The 24,084-nt window shown below is 45.6% G+C and overlaps 1 protein-coding gene across 1 annotated transcript in view; it reads left to right on the top strand.

Annotated features, from left to right (window-relative positions):
* FABP6 (fatty acid binding protein 6) overlaps positions 1-20,458 on the top strand; it is a 31,395-nt gene extending 10,937 nt beyond the window's left edge. The window contains exons 2-7 of the mRNA XM_084884145.1: positions 168-278; positions 7,620-7,696; positions 16,137-16,216; positions 17,552-17,727; positions 18,833-18,922; positions 20,351-20,458. Of these exons, the coding sequence (XP_084740271.1) occupies positions 7,620-7,696; positions 16,137-16,216; positions 17,552-17,727; positions 18,833-18,922; positions 20,351-20,404 (477 nt within the window). The 5' untranslated portion in view covers positions 168-278 and the 3' untranslated portion in view covers positions 20,405-20,458. The remainder of the gene's footprint in view (positions 1-167; positions 279-7,619; positions 7,697-16,136; positions 16,217-17,551; positions 17,728-18,832; positions 18,923-20,350) is intronic.
* The last annotated feature ends 3,626 nt before the right edge of the window (positions 20,459-24,084 follow it).

Below are 24,084 nucleotides of genomic sequence, written 5' to 3'. Positions count from 1 at the left end.
TTCATTCATTTACTCATTGATACACTTTTCTTCTTTCTTTATTTTTTCTCCCTATGAGATGCTTGTTCACAATTTATGCTGAATTTGCTTTTGCGTCCTTTGTCTTTCTTCTTCTGTGTTTTGTTTTGTCACCCAAGGATATATTTCCATTGATCTTTTTTTTACAGAGAATGGAAGAGAGAGGGAAAGACCGAGAAACATCAATGTGAGAGATACACATCAATTGATTGCCTCCTGCATGTGGCTGGGGCCGGGCTGAGGAGGGGCCTGCAACCAAGGTATGTGCCCTTGACTGGAATTGAACCTGGAACCCTTTGGTCTGCAGATCAACACTCTATCCACTGAGCAAAACTGGCTAGGGTGGTACACTAGGGCGATATATTTGTTCACCACATGTGCTCTGGGACAGAAGCAGGGATTTAGGTGGATGGAGACTCTGCTATCTGCTGTCTATGGTGGGGAGAGGGTGGGCAAGTGGACAGATACTGGAAACCTACCACTACCCAACAACATAACATCACTGCCATTCCCAAAGTGAATCTGACCTAGCCTCCAGGGTGGGAAAGGCTTTTCTGAGGAAGTGACTGCTTTTCCCTTTAATTCTTGAACAATCTCTTAAAATTTCTTATGGAAGAATTCAAACACACAGGAAACTAGAGAGAATGTTATAATGAACCCATGCACCCATCACCCAGCCATCCAGTTTCATGTATACACCATTTCATCCCTATCCAATTATTATCTTATTTTTTGAACAACTTGTTTTTTTAAAAAAAGTATATTTACATTGATTTTAGAGGTGAAGGGAAAGATGGAGAGAGGAAGGGAGGGAGGGAGAGAGGGAAGGAGAGAGGGAGGGAGGGAGGGAGAGATGACAGGGAATCGAACCGAGACCTCCTGGTTCATAGGTTGATGCTCAACCACTGAGCCACGCTGGCCAGGAGCTACCCAAATATTTTGAAACAAATCACATATTATTTCATCTGTAAATACTCTAGTAGGAATCTCTGAAAGAAAAGGATTCTTTAAAAATAAAAAGATGATCAAAACACTGTTATCAGACCTAAACCCAAAAGAACAAAATGAATCTTTCCTTAAGAGAGGAAGCAACATAAAAGCTGAGAGCAGGTTAAGTAGAGGGAAGAGCAGGTGCAAAGGCCCAAGGCATAGAGGAGCATATACAGACATAAGTATCCTGAAGGAATGAAGAAAAGGCCCATGTGGCTGAAGCAAAGACAAGGGTGGTGGGCAGTGATCACACCATTTGGGGCTTTATGAACCATAGTCAGGAGCTTGGCTTTGAATTTCATCCTCATAGCCATCAGTAGCCCCTGAATGGCTTTAATCAATGTTGAAAGATGATCTGATGGGCTGTGGAAAAAGTAATTTCAGCATAATACCTTGGCCTCCCATTGACCATGAACTGTGCTTTTGTTTGACAAGGTCATGTATTGGAGGGTGAGCAGTTATTTAGTCCTTCAAGTGTCTCAACATCTGTGTTCCTGTTTGGTGACAGGGACTGAGTGTGGGCTCTAGAGTCAGGCAGACTGCAGTTCAAATCCCAACACTGCTTTGTTGTTGTTAATCCTCACTGCAGGATATTTTTCAATTGACTTTTAGAAAGAGTGGAAGGGAGGGGGAGAGACAAGAGAGAGAAACATTGTTGTGAGAGAGACACTTCGATTGGTTGCCTCCTGCACATGCCCAACAAGGGCTGGGGATCTAGCCTGCAGCCAAGGTACATGCCCTTAACCGGAATTGAATCCATGGGCTGATGCTCTATCCCCTAAGCCAAACCGGCTACGTCCCATCTCTGCTCTTTTTTAAAAAAATGTGTATTTTTATTGATTTCAGAAAGGACGTGAGAGGGAGAGAGATAGAAACATCAATAATGAGAGAGAATCATTGATCAGTTGCCTCTTGCATGCCCCACACTGGGAATTGAGCCCGAATGTGCCCTGACCAGGAAAACAAACTGTGACCTACTGGTTCATAGATCGACACTCAGCCATTGAGCCACGCCGGCTGGGCCCACCTCTGCTCTTTATAAGGGGTATGACTGTAGGGAAGTCTCTGTCCCTCTCCCAATATCCCTTTCCTCATCTGTAAAAGGACCCTCAGGAGTCCTTGCTTCAGAGCTCACGGTGGGACTGAATGGACTTCCGCAGAGGATGGTCAGTGACAGCACATCCATGTCTTTTCTCCCTGCTTCCTGTCCCTGCTGGCATAATGTCTTTACTGGTATTGCTACAGAGAAGGAAGGGTTCAGGGCCCCCTAAGGCAGGAAGCCTCACCCTCCTAGAAGCCTTGAACTTCCTGCTCTCTCTGATATCCTGTCCTGAGGTTTATTGCCCCTTGGGTGGGGCTGGTATGGCGCTGATGGAGGGAGAGGGTGTAACAGCGAAGCTTTCCCATGGGCTGTTTGGGGCTTCAGGCTGGGGGCAGGGGTTTGTGTGGAAGGTCTCTCCCTCCACTGCCAGCTCTGTGGTCTTAGTGGGGTTATGATAAGGGGTGAGTCTTCTGCCTTGCTTGAAACCCAAGGTCTGCCTGTCAAGAACAAGGTTCCAGTAAGGATTAGATTGTTACCTTGGCCAGGTTTTGTATTCTCAGAGTCTCTATTCAAGAAGGTCACAGCAAGGGCAGTTCAACTCCATCAACTTTCTCCACCATGCATGCACACATGCACAAGCCCCTGGCTCAGGTAGATAGTCTCATCTGCACACATCTGCACACATATCATGTGTATATGTACATCCCTCCATATATACTTGCCCATCTGCATTGTGCATATGTGCACATAAACAGGCATGGCATGCATGCGTAAACTGACACGCACTTACACATTACCACATACACAAACCCACACTCCTTAATACACACATACAAACGAAAAGGCACACACTCAGATACACCCACCCTCATGTTCAATGTAGACTGCTGTTGTGATGGATCATTCCCAAAGACGGCTGCCATGGATTTCTTCCTTTCTTATTCTTAGGAAAGCCACACCAGAAGCGAAGATGCATTTATCTGTCACTGTATTGTTAGTGTCTGAGTGTGGGGGTATGGAAATGCTGCAGCCATTTTTGTGACCATGAGAATACATAATTTTTAAAAAATATATATATTTTATTGATTTTTTACAGAGAGGAAGGGAGAGGGATAGAGAGCTACCCTGTTTCCCCGAAAATAAGACAGTGTCTTATATTAATTTTTTCTCCCAAAGTTGCGCTAGGTCTTTTCTTCAGGGGATGTCTTATCTTTCCATGTGCTAGGTCTTATTTTCCGAGGATGTCTTATTTTCGGGGAAACACGGTAGAAATGTCGATGAGAGAGGAACATCGACCAGCTGCCTCTTGCACACCTCCTACTGGGGATGTGCCCACAACCAATGAACATGCCCTTGACCGGAATCGAACCTGGGACCTCTCAGTCCTCAGGCCAATGCTCTATCCACTGAGCCAAACCGATTTCGGCAAGGATACATAATTAAGCAGAGTGGAAAGGTGGGAAGAAGGCAGGCCCTAAAGAAGGCATTTTTAAAATGAAAAAAAAAAAAAAAAAAAAAATATATATATATATATATATATATATATATATATATATATGTGTGTGTGTGTGTGTGTGTGTGTGTGTGTAATATATATATATATATATATATATATATATATATATATATATATGTATGTATATTTTAAAAAAATTTTTCCCCAGAGAGGAAGGGAGAGGGATAGAGAGAGAGAAACATCAATGATGAGAGAAAATCATTGCATGCCCCACACTGGGGGTTGAGCCCACAATCCAGGCATGTGCCCTGGCCAGTAATTGAACTGTGTTCATAAGTAGATGCTCAACCACTGAGCCATGCTGGCCGGTCCCTTAAAGGCATTTTTGACCAATGTAATGAGTCAGTTTGGATCCTCCCTCTCCACCTCTGGAAGTCCAGTTCTGCAGAGGGTTGGGAAAGAGGGACTTGTTGACCAGACCAGGGCCCATGAGGCAGGAGTTCAGTTCCTGACTGTGATAAGTTTGTTTCCGCCCTCAAAGGGGAAAGAAAACCTCCTTCCATATTGACACAAAACCCACTCTGCCCTTTAAGGAGTTCTTTTGTTTTCATTACAGGCAAACTATTGAATTAAACATTACATGAAAGTGAAATTTCACCATTTTATACCTCTGGGCATTCTAGGTACAGAGAAAACCATGTGTACAGACAAGGAGATGCAGAATAGCAGAGTGAGTGTGAGGAAGCCAATGATAATGAGTTTGCAACAGGGAGGGTGAGGGAGACAGAAAATGAGGCTGGGGAGGTGGGCAGGGTCATATGGGAGGTGAGGGGACTTGGGCTTACCTCTAAACTCCCAGGGCCTATCCACGCATCCTGACTGTTGGGGCCATGTGACTTTGCTTTTAGGACTTCATCTTCTTTCCATTGGTCTTCTCATACCAAACTCCTAAATAAAATTGATAAATAAAAGATAAGACAGCAATAAGCAAACTTCCTTTCTGTCTGGTGTATGAGGTTACTTGAGCCAGAAGAGTTATCAAGGATATTCTTTTTTTTTTTTTTTTTTAATATATTTTATTGATTTTTTACAGAGAGGAAGGGAAAGAGATAGAGAGCTAGAAACATCGATGAGAGAGAAACATCCACCAGCTGACTCCTGCACACCCCCCACCGGGGATGTGCCTGCAACCAATGTACATGCCCTTGACCGGAATCGAACCTGGGACCCTTTAGTCCTCAGACTGACGCTCTATCCACTGAGCCAAACCGGTTCTGGCTCAAGGATATTCTTGTTCAATTAGCTTTTATTGACCATTTCACAATGTAAATTCACCTTTCAGCAATTTCATGTTTCTGAGTTTAATAAAAAAACATTTTCTAAAATAGCACATATAGTATGACCCTATTTTGAATTAAATGTTTGTATGTATATTTATATGTGCATATAATAATGTCTGGAAGTATAGCTATATTATAAAAGGCCAGTGGCCATCATGCCATAACAACCAAACGATCGGTCACTAGGAGGCACATTAATGAGTCTTGTGGTGTGGCAGATCTGGGATCCCAAGGTGGCACGGCGGGTCTGAGTCTCACACAATTTTGTGTGATGGGCCTCTAGAGTGAGTGTGTGTGTGTGTGTGTGTGTGTGTGTGTGTATCAACTGTTAAACAATAGTTATATTTGAGGGGTAAGATAGATCATAGATTAATTTTATTTATTTACTGCTTTTAAAGAAAGAAACATTATTTGTTGTTCAAATAAATAGGAACAGCCATTTGTTGTTCCACTAATTTAGGCATTCATTGGTTGCTTCTTGTATGTGCCCTGACCAGAGATTGAACTTGCAACCTTGGAATGTGGGGATGATTCTCTAACAGATTGAGCTACCTGGCCAGGCCCGGAGATAGGGGTTCTGCTCCTAGTCTTGGCACCCAGTAACCTTGGACTTCACCTCAATTTCCTTATCTGTCAGAGATATAATGACAATAATTGGGATGCTGTGATGATCAGATGAGATAACTTATCTGTGACTGCTTATCTGTGAACTCTGAGGTGTGGCCATAGGTCACCTTTTAACCAGCCACCTGTCTCCAATGCAAAAAAAATGCTTCGCTATGGTGGAATTTCAGACTCAAGCAGTAGGCAAATGGAGACCATTTGGGGGCATGATCCCCTTTGGAGGGGCCTTTAAAATCCCATCACGAGGACTGCAGCCTGCACAGCCCTTACATTACAGGATATAAAGTCAGGGACCTGCACAGCCAGTTCTTTTCTATACACTCCAAGGAGAAAAAATAGGAACAGCCACTTCCCAGCCACCTTGGCGCTTTCCATAATTTTGCTGCCTGCTCTGGATAATTACTTTGCTCCTGCTTATGAGCTTAGAGCAACAGTGGTTCCCAATAACTAGAGACTTAATAAAGCTAAATTATATTGAGTGTCCTGCGAAATTACACACCCCATTAACAACAAATGAGTTCATTAGAAATTCATTAGGAGTGATTCTTGTGGCTGCCACAGGAATTCATCACAGGTAGCTAATGGCAGGAGAAGGATGGGTGAGTGATTGCACAAGTAACTGGATGAAGACCTTTTGACATCTGGCTTTGGCCTGAAGCAAGATTTAAAAAAAAAAAAAATATTTTATTGATTTTTTACAGAGAGGAAGGGAGAGAGATAGAAAGTTAGAAACATCGATGAGAGAGAGTCATCGATCAGCTGCCTCTTGCACACCCCCTACTGGGGACATGCCCGCAACCAAGGTACATGCCCTTGACTGGAATCGAACATGGGACCCTTCAGTCCCCAAGCCGACGCTCTATCCATTGAGCCAAACCAGTCTCGGCTGAAGCAAGATTTTTTGAGAGTCATGGGCTGCTCCGGGTGTAAGTTTGGATGGAGGTGTGGATGCTTGAGTGCTGTTGGAGCTACCTCCCGCTTCCTCCTGGTGATGGTCCCAGCCAGCACTGGACTGGTGGACATGGGACTTTCTTGTACCAGTTATCCAATCCTCCTCTGACCCTCGGAGGTGGGTTGAATTGTTAGCCCCATTCTGCCTAGTGTAACGGTTAAGTGACCTTTCCAGTAACTGGACAACCTGGGATTTGAGTGGAGGGCTGTAAGGATGGAGGAGTATTGAAGGTCACCATGCTCTACTAGTTTATGACCCATGTACGTCCACAGGAACTTCAGCCTCATACCACTCACCTCAAATAACACTATTCATGCTAATAATAATTTTGAATAATACTTTTCTTTATTTTCTCCACATTTTGGTGTTTGCCACTCGTGTGTGCAGTTTTTCCTACCTAAACTAACTGTCCAACAATAGGGGACTGGTAAATTGTTGCTATGGCCCTGGCCGGTGTGGCTCAGTAGTTGAGCATTGACCTATGAACCAGGATGTCAGGGTTTGATTCCCAATCAGGGCACAGGCCTGGGTTGAGGGCCCCATCCCCAGTAGGGGGCATGCAGGAGGCAGCCAATCAATGATTCTCTCTCATCATTGTTGTTTCTTTTTTCTTTTCTTTTAAAAATTTTTTTTTTAATATATTTTATTGATTTTTAACAGAGAGAAAGGGAAAGAGATAGGGAGCTAGAAACGTCGACGAGAGAGAAACATCGACCAGCTGCCTCCTGCACACCCCCCACTGGGGATGTGCCCGCAACCCAGGTACATGCCCTTGACCGGAATCGAACCCGGGACCTTTCAGTCCGCAGACCGACGCTCTACCACTGAGCCAAACCGGCTTCGGCTCTTTTCTTTTTTTAATTGATTATTTACAGAGAGTAAGAGAGAGGAATAGAGAGTTAGAAACATCGATGAGAAAGAATCATCGATCAGCCCTTGACCAGAATCGAACCCGGGACCCCTCAGTCCACAGGCCGATGCTCCATCCACTGAGCCAAACAAAACAAAACAAAAAAATCCTGACTAAGGAAAAGAAAAAAGAAAAATTTAAAAAATTAAAATATTATAAAAACCTGATTAAGGGAGGACCATGAATTTGTAGTGGTGTCATGAGCCCATTGTGACTTTTCTTGTGGTTGTAATCAACTGTCCAGAAGCAAAAGGTAAAAAAAAGATAAAAAAAATTTTTGTCCAAAGATGGAAGGAAACTGGGAAGCTAAGATGGCCAAGAACACTGAGGGTCCTGTCAGAGGAAGTGATGCATCCATGGATGGGTAAGAATAGGGGGTAAACTGGGAGAAAGGGGATGAGCTGTGAGGCTGGAAGCTCTATCTAGTGGGGTGGAGGCTGTCTTTTGTTGAGCACTAGGCTATGTGTTAGGGAATGAATGAATGCATGCATGTATGTCTGGGTTATAACTCTGGCATTAGAGCCAGAGTCTGGCACTGGTTTTCATTATAGTAGCAAGTACCACTTGAGGTCAGGGAGAACTGAATTCAAATCTGAGCTTCATCAATGACAAGTTTGTGACCTTGGACACTTAACACACTCTTGCATACCCCATACCAAGCTCTGGAAAATTCTTTAAAAAAATTAATTCATTTCATAGTCATAACAACCCTTTAAGGTAGACACAATTGTTATCCCCATTTTGCAGATTAGAAAACTGAGACACAGGAAAATAAATAACTTGCCTAAGGTCACACAGCCAGCAAGTGGCAGAGCTGGGATCCAAATCCAGGCAGTCTGGCCTCAGAGTCCCTATGTCTTCTAATTTCAAATTATTTCTAATTATGGATAAACGAAGTGCCAACTAGACTTTCTACGAAAATAGTAAATTTCTTAGACTCTGATAAAAAGAGGGGAATCATCATGGAATAAATTGCCCTCAGAGGTTCAACTTAGTCTTGACATTCTAGGATCAACCTCAATTAGTATTTCAGATTCTTAACTGAGGAAAAAAGAGGAAGAGGGTTTGATCAAGGAATCTATAACACTGACCAATCCTGTACTCCATGCAAGGCCTGGTTAGGAAATTGGGCCCAGGGCTTCTCCTCCAATAATGGACTCAAGCACCTGCATTTCCCACTCTTCACTAGTCACTCCCAAAATAATGGTGCCAATTTGAGGCAGGAACCAGAGTGGGGAGGGGGGAGTGGATGGACCAGGAGGGCTAGCCTTGGGCCCTTCTTTATCTCCACTAAGGTAGTTACTCTATTGGTTCAATTGCCCCATAAAACCTCGCTGTGAGTTCATTTACCCTTCTTGGAAAGTTCTCAATGAGCCTGAATTAATAGGTGAACCCCAGTTCAAGAGGAACTGGGTGTGAGTAAGAGGAGGGCCGGGGGGGGGGGGGGGGGGTAGGGGGGGGGGCGGGCAGCTGCAAACAGAGACTCCGATAAAGGGGAGAGGAGCTGTCTCAGGTGTTCTGGTACCAATGTTGTCCTTTCCACACCCCCACCACTCCTATCTGCCACTGACAATGACCTTGGTTGATAGCTACTAAAAAGAAACCAGTTCTGGCCGTTCAACAGAAAGTCAATGAATAGGGCATTCCATGGGGGCCTGGCGAGGCCATCTGGTCCACTGGGCCAGCTCTTGCTAACGTCCCCTGGCCTGGAGCTTCTCAAGGCAAGTATGCATCATACCCACTGAGAAACTTGTCAAACGCAGGCTCCTGAGCCCCACCCACTCCTATGGAATCTGAGTTTCTGGATCAGGGCCCAGGGATTTCCATTGTTCACACACCCTCCCCTCCTGCACCTTCAGCCGTGTACAATGAAAACACGCTTGGAGGAACACAGCCTCATGGTCTATTCCAGACTGATCTGAATCCATAAAACAAAATCAGCAGCATCTCAGTGCCGGCCAGGTACACCTCCATACAAAGTATGAAACGGAGCCTCTCTCCTTGAAGGGATTACAACCTAATAAAGGGAGATGAAAGGCACACTTTGTGAAGGAGTAAATTAATGCTACAATAAAATACTGATTCAAAAACGATAGGTAGATGGGCTGGACAAATTGCCAACGAGTAAGGATAACAGTACCAGTCACTGAAATACTAGATTCAGTGCTAAGCACCTTATTTACATATTCTTGTTTCATCCTCATTTAAACTCTGGATGACAGGTATTTTTATCCTCACTTAATAATGAGCACATTAAGGCCTTGGCTTATTTGTCAGTTCCTTTCAGGTTGGCCTTCCCCGACCCTTAGGAGTTGGTCAGGGTGATGTCTCCTTCCCACATCATTATGGCTTTTACCCCATTTATCCCACCATATTGTTTTTGCCCGTTTACCAGGCTGGGTCTCTCACAAGACTTGAGGACAAATACTTGGTGTCTGCCTACCGCACAGGAGGTGCTCAGGTAACATGTTGAATAAATGAAGGTTGCGTGTCTGAAGTCTCGGAGCTAATACTTGAAGACTAAGACATGAGACTCTAAAGCCCAGGTTTCTTTGAGCCATTACAAGTGGAAAGTACACACTAGGGGGATTCCTGAAAGGGTCGATCTATAGGTTGGAGTAATCAAGGAAGGCTCCCTGACAAGGGGGCATTTGTAAGATCAATTCAAATTTGGAAAGACAGATGGAAGGTGCGCAGTCAATCCAGACAGGCCAAAGCTCAAAGGTAGGATTTACCAAGTGCACACTAGAACCATCTGCCCCCGGGCATTTCAGAAAACTGCACTCCACCCCCTAAACCTCTCTAGCTTACTCACTGATTGTCATCTTATATCTAACTTACATTCCAGTTACCTCTGTTAAATTGTTTTCCTCCAAGTTTTACAGGAAAATGGCAAATGCTTTACTGTTTTCCCATGCCTACACAAGGATGACATAATATATGCTATTAGTGTATTTCTCCATTGGAAAGTCCCCTTTAATAATGAATGGGATAGGTTTCATGAAGAAATAAGATTCATAATGTCTATAATATACTGCAAAAGGGGGTGGGGTGGGAAGGATCAAGACAAAATAGTATCTTTGGGTTCAATTTTGTTAAAAAAGAAAAAAAAGATAATTACGAATATGTTTGTGTGCATATGGGAAATGTCTAAAAGGTTATATATACTGAATTTAACAGCTGCTGGTTCTGGGAAATGAGATGCAACGGAATGTGGGGCTTTCACCTTTACTTTACCCTGTTTTGAGCTTTTGTCTTTTTACACATTTGAGTATGAATTATTATAACTTCACAATTGAAAACAATTGTAGTGGGATTTTAGGTAGCCTTAACTTTATTTGTGTTTTGCTTCTCCCTAATTTTCTACTATGAGCATCTATTACATTTATAATCAGAAAATTTGAAACCCTTTTCTCCATAAAGGTTGTTAAAAAGAAAAGAAATAGATTCTAAAGATGGCACAATTTGTGATGGCACTGGACAGAATGTTTGGGGAAAGTATGTTTTAAACTCTGCGTCCCAGGCAAGCTGTGCATAAACCAATTTAGTTCCAATTTGGCAAAATATGTTAATAGCTGTATGAATGTTCCAGATCTTATAACTTTGTAATCCCAACCTGGGGCTTTAGCTCAAGGAAATGCTTAAAAAAAAAATCCTCTGTCTATAAAAAAGCTCACTGTGGCCTAGCATGAATGGGGTAAGCTAGGATCCGCCCTAAAAAGTCCAAGAACAAACATTAAGTAGCCATTTCTAACAAACAAAATGGCAGCTTTTCAGAAACATGGGACTGTGTTTACAAACTAATGCTATGCAAAACAAAATAGAATGAAATATTGCATTTGCATGAAGATTATGGCTATTATATATCTTTATATAATATATATATTATATATATAAGATATATATTATATAATTAGAGTCAATGAGAAAGAAAGCAAGGATGATAGAGGTGAGAAAAGAATGAAAGAGGGAGGAAGAGAACAGGCAAAATAAAGTAACGGTGCTAGGGTAATGGGATTATGGAGGATGTTTGGAAATGTCCTTAAATGATGTCGAAAGTTGTTTTGGTAGTAAATATGAACTATACACAGAAGCTCTGTGATTTGGGGCAAGTTATTTAGCTTCTCCGAACCTCAGTTTCCTCCTTGGCAAAATGGAGACAACAATGGTACCTACTTCATAGAGTTGTTTTGAAGATTAAATGAGGTAATGCATATAAAACACTCAGCATTGTGCCCAATGCATACTAAACACTCGATAAATGTTAGCTATTAGTGTCATTGCTATTCCATCATTATTATAAACTAGAGACCCAGTGCACAAAATTCATGCAGGGGGGTGGGCAGGGAGTCCCTCAGCCTGGCCTGCACACTTGCAATCTGGGACCCCTCTGGAGATGTCTAACTGCCAATCTGGGAACGTTGGCTCCTAACTGCTTGCCTGCCTGCCTGATCTCCCCTAATCCCTCTACTTCGGCCCTCGCCACTTTGTCTGGGATGACGTCTGGAAGGTTGTTCGGCTGTCTGGTCTAATTAGTATATTACGCTTTTATTATTATAGATAAGGGAAAAGTCTCGTATGTTATAGGTGGGAACATAATCTGTTAATACCTTCAGGAAGGCAGTAGAGTAATAAATATAAACATTTTAGATACAAAACCCCTCTGTTCTCAGATCTTCATATCTAGGAATTCATTCTTAGCAAATCTTAGTAAATAATCTGACATGTACAAAAGGGGTGTGAATGAGAATGTTTATCTCAGATTTATGATAGAAAAAGATTGGAAACAACCTACAGATTCAGCAATAGCTATATAAGTTATAAAACATACATATAATAAAGTATTCTGGAGCTATTAAGATAGATATGATATATATATAAAAAAAATCCAGGCCGGTGTGGCTCAGTGGTTGAGCACTGACCTATGAACCAGGAGGTCACAGTTTGATTCCCAGTCAGCATGTATGTCCAGGTTATGAGACTGATCTCCAGTGAGGGGTGTGCAGGAGACAGCCAATCAATGATGTTTCTTTCTCATGATTGATGTTTTTATCTCTCCCTCTCCCTTCCTCTCTGAAATCAATAAAAATATAATTTAAAAAACCCACATAAACACACATAAATCACCCCTCAACACACACACACACACACACACACACACACACACACTCATCATAATTATCATCATGGATTTTCTGATTCTATATTATATATATTAACATTTCATAATTCGGAGCAACAGACAGTCCTATGTTTTTTGTTTTTAAAAATAAGAATCCTGGTTGGGGTAAGAAATTCCAAGAATGGAAACTGAAGACTGGCAAAATGTGGCAAAACTGGTTTCATGAGTTTAGAAATCGCTGATTCCCAGGTCTGGGGGTTAGCAACTGTGGCGAATTCTAAAGAAATGATGGGGATTCATGGAGAGCTGACTCTGGAAAAAGAGACAGATTTGAAAAATGTTCCTAATTAATAATAAGAAGGAGAGGCTTCATAGAGTGCTTCAGGCTTTTCACTGTCAGTCTGTTGGGTCCAGAGGTCAGTCCCATGAGAGAGTGAGAGTGAGAGGCAGGGCGGGAGTTACACTGGGATGATGGAGTTCCCGCGTGTGTGTGAACTGGTGCTAGAGACAGACAGGAACCAGAAGTCAGGGATCTAAACTCCTAGCCCTCACAGCTGTGAAGCTTGAACAATGCAAAGTTCATTAAGCTCCTCACCAATGATTGTCACACGGTGGGTCTTCACACACCCTTGCACCTCCAGGTTGGCTCCCTTGGTCCACGTTCTCTGCGCCCTTCTTGTATCTATTCTTTCTTTTTATTCCCATATTTTTATTGATTTCAGGGAGAGAGATAGAAATATTGATGAGAAAAAAACATCGATTGGCTGCCTCCTGTATGCCCCCTACTGGGTCAAGCCGGAAACCCTGGCATATGCCCTAATGGGGAACCAGTGACCTCCTGGTACATGGGACAGTGCTCAACCATCTGAGCCACACTGGCTGGGCTTGTATCAATTCTTTCTTTTTTTTTTTTTTTAAATAAGTTTTTATTGTTCATATTATTACAAATGTTCCTTTTCCCCCCCTCCACCATTGCTCTCCTCCACCAGGTTCCCACCCCACCCTCTGCCCTTTCCCCACTCCCCATTGTCCTCATCCATAGGTGCACAGTTTATGTTCAGTCTCTTCCCACATCCCCCTCTCCCCTTTTCCCCAAGAATCGTCAGTTCACTCCCCTTCCATACCTCTGATTCTATTATATTCAATAGTTAATATTGTTCATCAGATTTTTTAAATTTCCTTGGTTTTTAGATTCACTTGTTGATAGTTATGTATTTGTTGTTTATTAGTGAAGCTCTTTATCTGACCTTCGATTCTGAGTGATAGCTTTGCTGGATAGATTATCTTTGGCTGTAGGTTCTTACTATTCATCACCTTGAATATTTCTTGCCATTCCCATCTGGCCTGCATGGTTTCTGTTGAGAAATCAGCTGACAATCGTATAGGTACTCCTTTATAGGTAACTACCTTCTTTGCTCTTGCTGCTTTTAATATTCTCTCTTTGTCTTTTGCTCTTGGAATTTTAATTATGATTTGTCTTGGTGTGGTCCTCTTTGGATTCCTTTTGTTTGGAGTTCTGTGTGCTTCCTGGACTTGTAAGTCTAATTCTTTCACCAGGTGGGGGAAGTTTTCTGTCACTATTTCTTTCAGTATGTTTTTGATATCTTGCTCTCTCTTTCATCTTCTGGGACCCCCATAATTCTGATGTTGGTTCGCTTGAGGTTGTCCCAGAGGTTTCTTACATTATCTTCAATTTTCTGGATTCTCTTGCCTTCTAGCTTCTGTGGAGGAGTGTCTTCTGGCTCTTTATGTTCCAAATCTTTGACTTGATTCTTGCCATCTTCCATTCTGTTTTTAGGACTCTGTATAATATTTTTTATTTCAGACAATGTATTCTTTATTTCTTGTTGATCCCTTATCATTTCTTGTTGACTCCTTATTTATTATAGTTGATCTCTTTTTATATCCTCATAGGTCTTATCCATCTTTTCTAGGAAATTCTTGAAAAACCTTATAAGCGTAGATTTGAACTCTATATCCAGGCGCTTTTTGTCCTCCATTTCTTTCGTTTGTGATCTATTTCGTTGTCGCATTTTGCAGCTACAGATGGGACGGGGTTTCAGGGTGGAGCCTACAGCCTTGGCTTCCTCAGCTCCGCCCTATGCAGTCTCAGTAATCCCCGGGGTCCTTCAGTACTCGCTGTAAAGCACCTCTGAGAGATAGGTGCCCTTGATTTTCGCCTGCTGCCAAACAGTCTATGCTCTCCCCCAATGAGCCCAGTACTGGGGTTCAGTTCAGTTGGAAGTGGAGTGGGAGGTGGCGTTCAGAGCAGACTGGAGCCCCAGTCTCCTTCCGGCCAGGGCAATCCTGCGGCACAGCCGACCGTCCCTTCTCTGCAAGCAATGTGCGCGCCGCCGGGACCTCCTTTTGCCGCTTCCCCGGGTTCTGCCTTACAGCCCAGCTCCCTCTGTGTGAGCCTGGGTCCCCGGGGTCTGGCCTAGAACTGGGGTTCAGAGCAGTCAGAACTGGGGCCCAACACAGTCAGAGTTTTATCTCCTTCCCGCTAGGGAACGCCAGCCAGGCACTCAGCCTCCCTCCTCTCCAGCTCCATCCTCTCTGCGCACTGCGTGTCTCCGAACCTTGGGCTTTTACAGCTCCTCTGCGCTTCCTTCTGGTTTTCTCCTTGCTTCTCGTTGTAGAATTTTCAGTCAGTCGACTTTCCTGTAGTTCTGGGTAATGTCCATTTTATATTTTAGTTGTATTTTATTGAAATTGTTGTGTGCGGCTGCGGCTAGGTGTTTACCTGGGCGCAGCCATCTTGGATCCCCCTGTATCAATTCTTTTTCAAGTGCTCTTTGCTACAGCCAAACTCATTGTTTCCTTTCAACCTGGCCCTTTTTACCTTCCTCACACTGTTCCCTTATCCTGCTATGTTGTTTTCCTATGTTCTTAGCTTCCTCCAATCTTACTGCTTGTCCTAACATCCATATCCTATTGTTGTGCCCTAGCCAGTGTGGCTCAGTGGATGGAGCATCATCCTGTAGACTGAAAGATCCCAGGTTCTCTTCAGGTCAAGGGCACATGCCCAGGTTGCGGGCTTGATTCCCAGTAAGGGGCATGAGGGGGTAGCCAATCAATGGTTCTCTCTCATCATTGATGTTTCTATCTCCTCTGCCTCTCCCTTCCTCTCTGGGGGAAAAAAAAAAAATCCTATTTTTCCTTTAAGACCTATATCAAATGCCTTCTACACAAAGATGCACCAGGCACCTGGGAAGAGTGTATATCTCAGTGTTTTAGAAGTGCTGGCCCATGCAGGAGGTGCTCCGTGCACTTTGGTTGGTGAATGGGAGGGTGAAAGAGTAAAAGAGGGATAATGAGCATGGATGGAGGGCAGGGTCTGGGTGAATGCAGGGAGGGATGGGCAGAATGGATGACACCCCAGGCCCTGTGGCAGTGCTGGACCTGGTTCTGCTGGGACTAGCAATGGGACTGCAATAGCAATGGGATTCCAACGGCAATGGGATTGCAGCCAGCACTTCTCTGGGTGAATAACCTCAGGGCTCTGCTCCTCCAGGCCTTGCCCACATCATAAAACATCAAACACTTCCTCTTCAGGGGCAGAAGGAAGAAGTGGGGTGACTCAGGGGCTGAGCCTCAGCATCTGGGAGGGTTTATAAGCTGGGCCACCAGACCCTTCAGCACCACGAACCCTATTCCTCACCCCTTGCTCCCTGGCCTCCAGGTCTCCTGGCAGCATGGCCTTCAACGGCAAGTACGAGATCGAGAGTGAGAAGAACTATGACGAGTTCATGAAGCGCCTCGGTGAGTGGGGTCCTAAGAACATCTTCCTGGGCTGGTCTGTAACAGCTAGCATTGCTCCAGGAACCCAAATTCCTGGGATAGAATGGGACAGAACTTCATTTACTCATTCAATTACTCCTTCATTTATTGAGCCTTTGTACCAGGTTCTCAGGCTAATAAGAACCAAATAGACTCTTTGGCTTTGAAACCCTTAGGGAATATTAGTATCTCCAATTTACGGATAGAAAACTTGAGGCCCAGAGAAGTGGACTCACTAGTCCAAGGTTATACAGCTAGAAACGGGTGAAGTAGAGTCTTGATTGGTTTATTTATTCCAACATTTATTGAACACCTACTGTATGGCAAAGGCCAACTCACTGTTCCTGAAGGGCCACCACAGCTCTTGCCCAAGGTCACGGTAAGTCTCTGGCAGAGGATATTAGCACCAGGACCTTATGATGAGATGATGAGAGATGTCCCCACATCATGCCTTGTAAAAGGTGACCAAGGAGTTACATAGACTAAGTTTGATAAGCTCCTTCTTCATTCAGTCATTCAACAAACAAAGGCTTCTTGCTGTGCTAGGCTCTGTGGGCAGAGAGATCAAAGACCCCACGCCTCTTACTTGCTCAATTTGCAGCACGGGTTGTGAGGAACCAATGAGACAGTGGGATTGACAATCCTGCAGAAATCCTGGTGCTCTAAGACTGAGGCAGTGCAATTGTCAGGGACCAGTGCCCTCATCCTGGTGACAAGAGAGGCCCCCAGAGCAGTGCTCATGTGCCCTGGGGCCTTGGGGAGACCAAAGCCCTTCTGCGTCAATTGCTGGGAGTGGCCCTGAGGCCCAGTGACTTGGCCTCCCCTGCAGCAGTCTAGTGAGGAATGAGAAGGGAGCCAGTCCCAGTTCTAGACCTGGTGCTGCCCGGCACCTCGACTGAGATGCCGGAAGGCCCCTTTCCCGCTGTGGGTCCACATTTCCTAATCGGTGAAGATCGTCTTGAAGGTCCCCTTCATTCTAGAACTTTGTGAGCTTGACAAGTTTCTGTGATAATTATGTTATGTCACTATCAGAAGAACTGCTATTATTTATTAAGTATAAACTACATGGCAGGAGTTTACACGATATATTTTAATCCTTGCACCAGCCCTGGAAAATGGGCTTTATTATGTCCATTTTGTGGATGGAAACACTGAGGTTTGGAGAGATACTTGCCCAAGCTGCAATGGCTCACGGTAGAACTGAAATTTGTGCTTGTAACTGTCAGGGTAGCCTGCCCCTTGGAGCGGGGCTCTTTCCCAAAGCCCCGTGTTGTAAGCAGCTCTGACATGGCCCTTCTGCTTGTCCCCCTGGGCCAGGGCTCCCCAGCGATGCGATTGAAAAGGGCCGTAACTTCAAGATCGTCACGGAGGTCCAGCAGGATGGGCAGAACTTCACCTGGTCCCAGCACTACCCCGGGGGTCACTCCATGACCAACAAGTTCACCATTGGCAAGGAGTGCGACATGGAGACCATGGGAGGCAAGAAGTTCAAGGTGAGAAGCCACTGGCCACTCCTCCCTTTTTCCTCAGGCCTCCAGCTAACTTCTGGGTCTCAACTATGTCCCATGGGGCTGCTCCTCAACCTGAGGTGTCTTTCTCTAGTCTAGCCTCCAGACACTTGCTGAATGCTTTACATGTTAATGCAGTTAATCCTATGAGGTTGCTACAATTATTAGCTGGGTTTACAGATGGGGAAGTTGGTCTGAGCCCTGGGATTCAATAGCCTGCCCAGTCACACAGCAGGGACCGGCCTTCACACCCAGGCAGTCTGGCTCCAGAAAGCATAACTACGTTTTATGCTGCCTTCGGGTAGCCTGGAATTGAAGTAGACCTTAGAATCAGCCTCACCTGGGCCTGAAACTGCACTCTTAGGTAGCAAAAAAGTGAAAGGCGGCTGGCTGGCTGTTCCCATCCTGCCCAGACTAGTCCCTAGGGTCCCTCAGGTCTTCTACCCATTCTGGGTCCCCTCCGGAGCCCCCCTAACCATGCCCATGAGTACTTTCCTCTTCAAGCTGCCATGTGAACAAGTAGTCATTATATTCATATCCTGCCACTCGGCTCTTTTAAAAATTTAACGATCTCCCATAATATCTTTCTGTGTCTGTGGTACATATCGATTTGTCTTATTCTTTTTAATGGCCGCACGGTATCCTATGGTATGGAAATGCTGTAATTTATTTGACACTCACTCATGATTAGATATTTAGGCTGTTTCCCAGTGGGTAGGCCAGGTTGGATAGTTAGGTTGTTTACAGTCACAATCGGCAAGCAACACCCTTGGACAACATCACCCTCATGAACTCACAGTGCCTGGCATGTTGTACCAGTAAACACTTGACATGTGCCACATTAAGTCACTTACTCCTCACAATAACTCTACGAAGTAGATATAGTTACTAGCTCATTTTAGTGAGGCACCACTGAGGCATAGCATGGCTGAGTGAGTTGTGCAGGCGATCTGCACCTTTGGTTTATGTAAGGCACATGAATTCCCAGAGAGGACTGCCAGGGCTGCTGAGAGGACCTTCAGCCCTGAGGGTCTGGCCTGCATTTGCAGGGCTCCGCCCACTCACACTCAGTGCTATGCTTCCTTTCCAGGCCACTGTGCAGATGGAGGGCGGGAAGGTGGTGGTGGACTTCCCCAACTATCACCAGACCTCGGAGATCGTGGGCGGCAAGCTGGTGGAGGTGAGTGTCCTGCTGGATCCCGGAGGGACTGGAGTGTTTTTCTGCCCCCGGCCAGGGCCCCTGAGAGGCCGGCCTCCAGAGCGCCTGGCTTTATAAGAACTTCCTGTGTGCCGGGCCTTGTGCTCTCATTTGATCTTCACAATAACCCTGGAAGGTAGGGATTCTTATCCCCATTTTACAGGTGAGGAGACTGAGGCCTGGGGAGGCTAAGTGATTAGCTGGAGGGCACATAGCTTTTATGATGAAGCTGGGATTTGTGACTCTGGTGCCCAAGTCTGGAAGCCTGTGGGACCTTCCTCCAGGGTCAGTGAGGGGAAGTCCAGGAGAACCCTGCCAGAACCAACACGCTGCTACAGCTAGATCTTCTGATTTTTCTAGAAAGGCTGGAAATGTGCACTTCTTTGTGAAATATCCAGATTCAATGTTGACAACTAATGAAATGTTTTTAAAAAAAATATATTTTATTGATTTTTTACAGAGAGGACGAGAGAGGGATAGAGAGTTAGAAACACTGATGAGAGAGAATCATCGATCAGCTGCCTCCTGCACACCCCCCACTGGGGATGTGCCCGCAACCAAGGCACACGCCCCTGTCCGGAATCGAACCTGGGACCTTTCAGTCCGCAGGCCGACGCTCTATCCACTGAGCCAAACCAGTTTCAGCTGTTTTTTAAAATCCTGGCAGGGCCAACACCTGCAGACTGACCCCTCCCATACTCGGTGCTCTGTAAACACAGGTTGAAATGCTGTCCTGGGATGCCCTTCATCTCACTTCCATTTCTAGCCCCCACCCCCCCAAACCCGGGGCTCCACCATGTTCCCCAAGGGAAAGAAATGGGAGGTGAAGTTAAGAGGAAAGCTTGCTGCTTCTCTGTGAAGAACAACCGCCGACATGCACATCTTAGGACAGCATGTCTCCGTGGCCTTGAGCCGGGTAGCACACACAGGGGCCTTCACTGAACAGTATCCTCTTGCCTGCCTCTTTCACAAAACCTTATGCTTCCCGAGGGCACACCTGCCCATCACCGGGCACCGGTGCCCCACAAACCCCAAATGGTGCAGAGGTTGAGAGTGGCCTCTTGACCTTATAGGGATGACTCGACTTCTTTAAACTTCAGTTTTCCCATCGGTACAATGGGGGCAACCTTGCAGAGCTGCTGGGAGGTCTCAGTGGGGTAATGCAAGGGAAGTGACTGGCCTGGTGAACTGAAATGAACAAACACGTGGAAAGTTACCTGCAAAGAGTCATCTGCTTAGCACCTTTGCTACATTGAGTCTGCGCAGTGATTCGTGTTAGCAACTTGAAAAACAGGCCCAGAGAAGTGGTGCAACTGAGTCATTTCTACTCTGGGTTGAGACTGTCAGCTGTGCCCCACCGTCACCCAGGGATCCCTGCATTGATGTCCTCTGTTCCGCTGTTTCTTTCAGATCTCCACCATCGGAGGCGTGACCTATGAGCGTGTGAGCAAGAGGCTGGCCTGAGCAAGCAGGCGGGGCTCCGAGGGGCTCCAGAGCCTCCAATAAAGCTGGTCCAAGGGTGGACATTCCGCTCACTCCGGATCCTCTGTGTCTTTGTTCTCTGGAGTCCTGGGGGTAGTTTCTGGCTGGGTGGGGGTGGGAAACCCTTGAGGATGGGTACACAGGCCAGACCTTGGCCCCGAGATCCCTGTGGGATCTGTGTCATGGCAGAAGGAATCTTCTGTGTGTGGATACCCCTGAGCCTCTGCAAGAGGCCAAAGGAGCACCCTACTGTGAACCCCACACCCCACTCTGCCACCCATCGTGTGGGTGGAGATAATCCCCTAAGGCACATGTGTCAAACACAAGGCCCTCGGGCCAAATCCAGCCCGCCAGGCCTTGCAATGTGGCCCGCACCGCGCTGTCATCACTGCACTCCGCTGTCAGTTTATGACATTGTCAGTTTATGACTGTTCAGTAAACCATTCGGCCCGAGATTTAGGCTGGATTTTAGATTTTGGCCCCTTCTCTGATTGAGTTCGACACCCCTACCCTAAGGAGACAAATGCCACCTGGGAGGGGTGACACACTGACTCTGCGATGGGCCACAGGACAAGCATATCAGAATTGGTGTGTGGGGAGAGAGGGGAAGGGAGGGAAGGAATGGCATTTCCAGGAAAGGCCCCTGCTGCTCGGCTACAAGGCTACACAGCACATCCCTGGCTTTGCCGCTAATTTCCTCTGGAGTCATTCCTTTGGGCCTCAGTTTACCTACTGGTCCAAAGGGGGGCCAGGAGAACTGGTGAGAGACTGAGGAAAAATGACAGCCTATGAGTTGCCAAGGGGCAATGAGAATGACAGGAAAGGACTGGAATGTCATGGTTTGGACTAGTAGCTGAGCAGCGGTGCCTGGGAGAAACTGAGAGGCAGTGGTGGATGGGGAAGGTGGTCAGAGGGTCACTCCGACCCCCAGGGAGGGTTCCGAGGCAGCATCTGGACTGAGCAGATGTCCCTGCCTGGTGACGGCGTCTGCCAGGCCTTGGGAGTGGAAAAAAAGGCCTGCTGGCCTCGAGCAAGACAACCCCTAACCCAGGGCACGGAAGTGCCCTGCATCCCCTCCCACCTTCTGGAAGTGTCGCCACAGCTGGGTACCGCCTTGATCTCTTTTTAACCCCATATTTTTCTGCACGACAATTCACCCATTTTTACTACAGTGAAAACTGTATGTCACTTCTACACATGAAAAGCCACTGTCATCTGCTATAAAGAAAACTATTTAAAAACACTGAAACTGAGTGATGTTGGCGACCAGCTTGGTTCTCCTGCCTGTTCACAGCTCTGAGCCGAGACCTCCCTTTGTAAACAGGGTGAGAGAGATGTAAAGTTACAGTAGCATCAAGCGGGAATTTCCCAATGAATAATATTGTAAGACCACTGAAGAGAGAAGAATTACAGTCCCCCACCTTATTCCAAGACCCCCTGAAGTAGATGCCTGAGACTGTCAAGTACCGAACCTAGATGTTCTGCTTTATCCCTATACATAACATTTTATTTATGCCCTAAGTATATTAAAGTGGATAGAGCATCGGCCTGCAGACCAGGGAGTCGATTCCGGTCAAGGGCCTGTTCCTCGGTCACAGGCTCCTCCCCAGCCTGGGCCCTGGTCAGGGCTCATGCAGGAGGCAACCAATCGATGTGTTTCTCTCACATCGATGTTTCTCTCTGTCTTTCCATCTCTCTTCCACTCTCCCTAAAAATCAATGGGAAAATATCCTTGGGTGAGGATTAAAAATCAAAATAAAATAAAATTGCTCTTTAAAAAGTTTAATTGGTAAACTAGGCACAGCAAGAAATTAATAATAATAGAACCCTTACAACAATAGACTGTAATAAAAGTTACGTGAATGTGGTGTCTCTTCCTCTAAAAATCTCTCATTGTGGACTGGACTCACCCTGCTCGTGACGATGCAGCATGACATGACGCGCTGCCATGACGACATGACGCGCTGCCATGACGATATGACGCGCTGCCAAGACGAGATGCAGGGAGTGATGTCGAGCTTTAGGCTGTGTCTGACCTCCTGACGACACGTAACCTCTGTGTCACATCCAAACTGCCAGCAACACTCCTCCTGAGCTCCGGGGCCGTTGTGAAGTAAAATAAAGAGTCCTTGGGCAGAAGTCCTGCGCTCCGGACACGGAAGACCTGGTCACCAGGACACCTCCCGGCGGCTGCGGGAAGGGCGGCCGCGTGCAGCGACGTCACGGGGGAAGAAGGGACGATTCACGTTGTGGCCGCAGCCAGTGGGTCTCGCGAGATCTCAGCAAGCTACTCAGGATGGATGGCCCGCAGTTTAAAACAAGAATTGTTTATTTCTGGAATTTTTCATTGTCTATTTTTGGAGGTGTTGGGCCATGGGATCACCAAAACCGTGGAAAGGGGAACTGCGGATAAGGAACTATTTTACTAAATAACGTTTTACTAAATAACTACTGTGTACGAGATGAATTACTGCCCAGCTGGTGTGGCTCAGTGGTTGGGCACTGACCTATGAACCAGGAGGTCACGGTTGGATTTGGGGTCAGGGCTCATGCCCTGGTTGCAGGCTCGTTGCCCAGCAGGGGGGGCGTGTAGGAGGCTGCCGATTGATGATTCTCTCTTATTACTGGTATTTCTCTCTCTTTCTCCCTTTCCTCTTTGAAAACAATAAAAAAAAATTTCTACAAAAATCTAAGTAGAAAAAAAAGAGTTGAATTATCTAAATTACCTTGAATAAGCAAGTCTCACACATGGGGCATAAGAAATAAGGGTCTGTGCACACATCAGGTGCTTAGTAAGTGCTACTTTGCCTAACACCCTTGCAGCCCGTGTAGTCTACAGCCTGTAATCTTGGGGACCGACTTCGGCCTGGACAGAGGGCCTGGCCTACTCCACTGACATTTCACCCCTTGCCTCCTCCCTCATTCTGCCCTGAAGCTTGTTTATCTTTCCAAGAACAGCACTCAGCCTCCCCAACTCACCCACCGCCAGGACCCCATGAATTCCATCATTTTGCCAAGACTTATTGTTAATTAACCGAACTAGGTAAGCATTAAATTAAACTAGCAGTGCGGACATTTCCCCTCCAGACTGAATAATTACTCATAATGACCTTGGATAATAAGTCTCTACGTAAATAACAGTGAGTTAACCATAATTGGGCTAAAAATTGAGAGAGATTGTTTTTTACCATGGAAACGGATTCAAGAACAAATTCAAATTATTGGCAGGGAAGAAATTCTTACGTCTGTGTTGTTATAGATTCACACACTCATGGACTAGCAGGACCTCAGAGCTCACCCCGTTTATACTCTGTTTCACAGATATGGCAACCAAGACTCTGAGAGGGAAAGAAATTCATCTGAGATCACACAGCGAAGAGGGACTCTCTGTGAGGAATGTGCAGTTGGACATCGCTGGCTGATGAAGGCTAGTTTCTGAGTCCAGCTCACGAGGGTAAATGGAGTGAAGTGACAAAAGTGTCCATTTTGCTCACATCGTGGCAGAGAGCCAGTAGAAGGGACGGTGGTTAAGATCTTCGATGATGACATCACATTGCCAGAGTTCGAATCCCTCCTCTGGCACCCAGAAGCTGCGTCACCTGTGGGTAAGTTCATCCATTTCTTTCTTTCTTTTCTTTCTCTTTTCTTTCTTTTTTTTTTTT

The sequence above is a fragment of the Pipistrellus hanaki genome (genome assembly GCF_964339955.1).
Source record: "Pipistrellus hanaki genome assembly, chromosome: 5".
NCBI lineage: Eukaryota > Metazoa > Chordata > Mammalia > Chiroptera > Vespertilionidae > Pipistrellus > Pipistrellus hanaki.
This window is presented reverse-complemented; position numbering and strand designations above follow the sequence as displayed.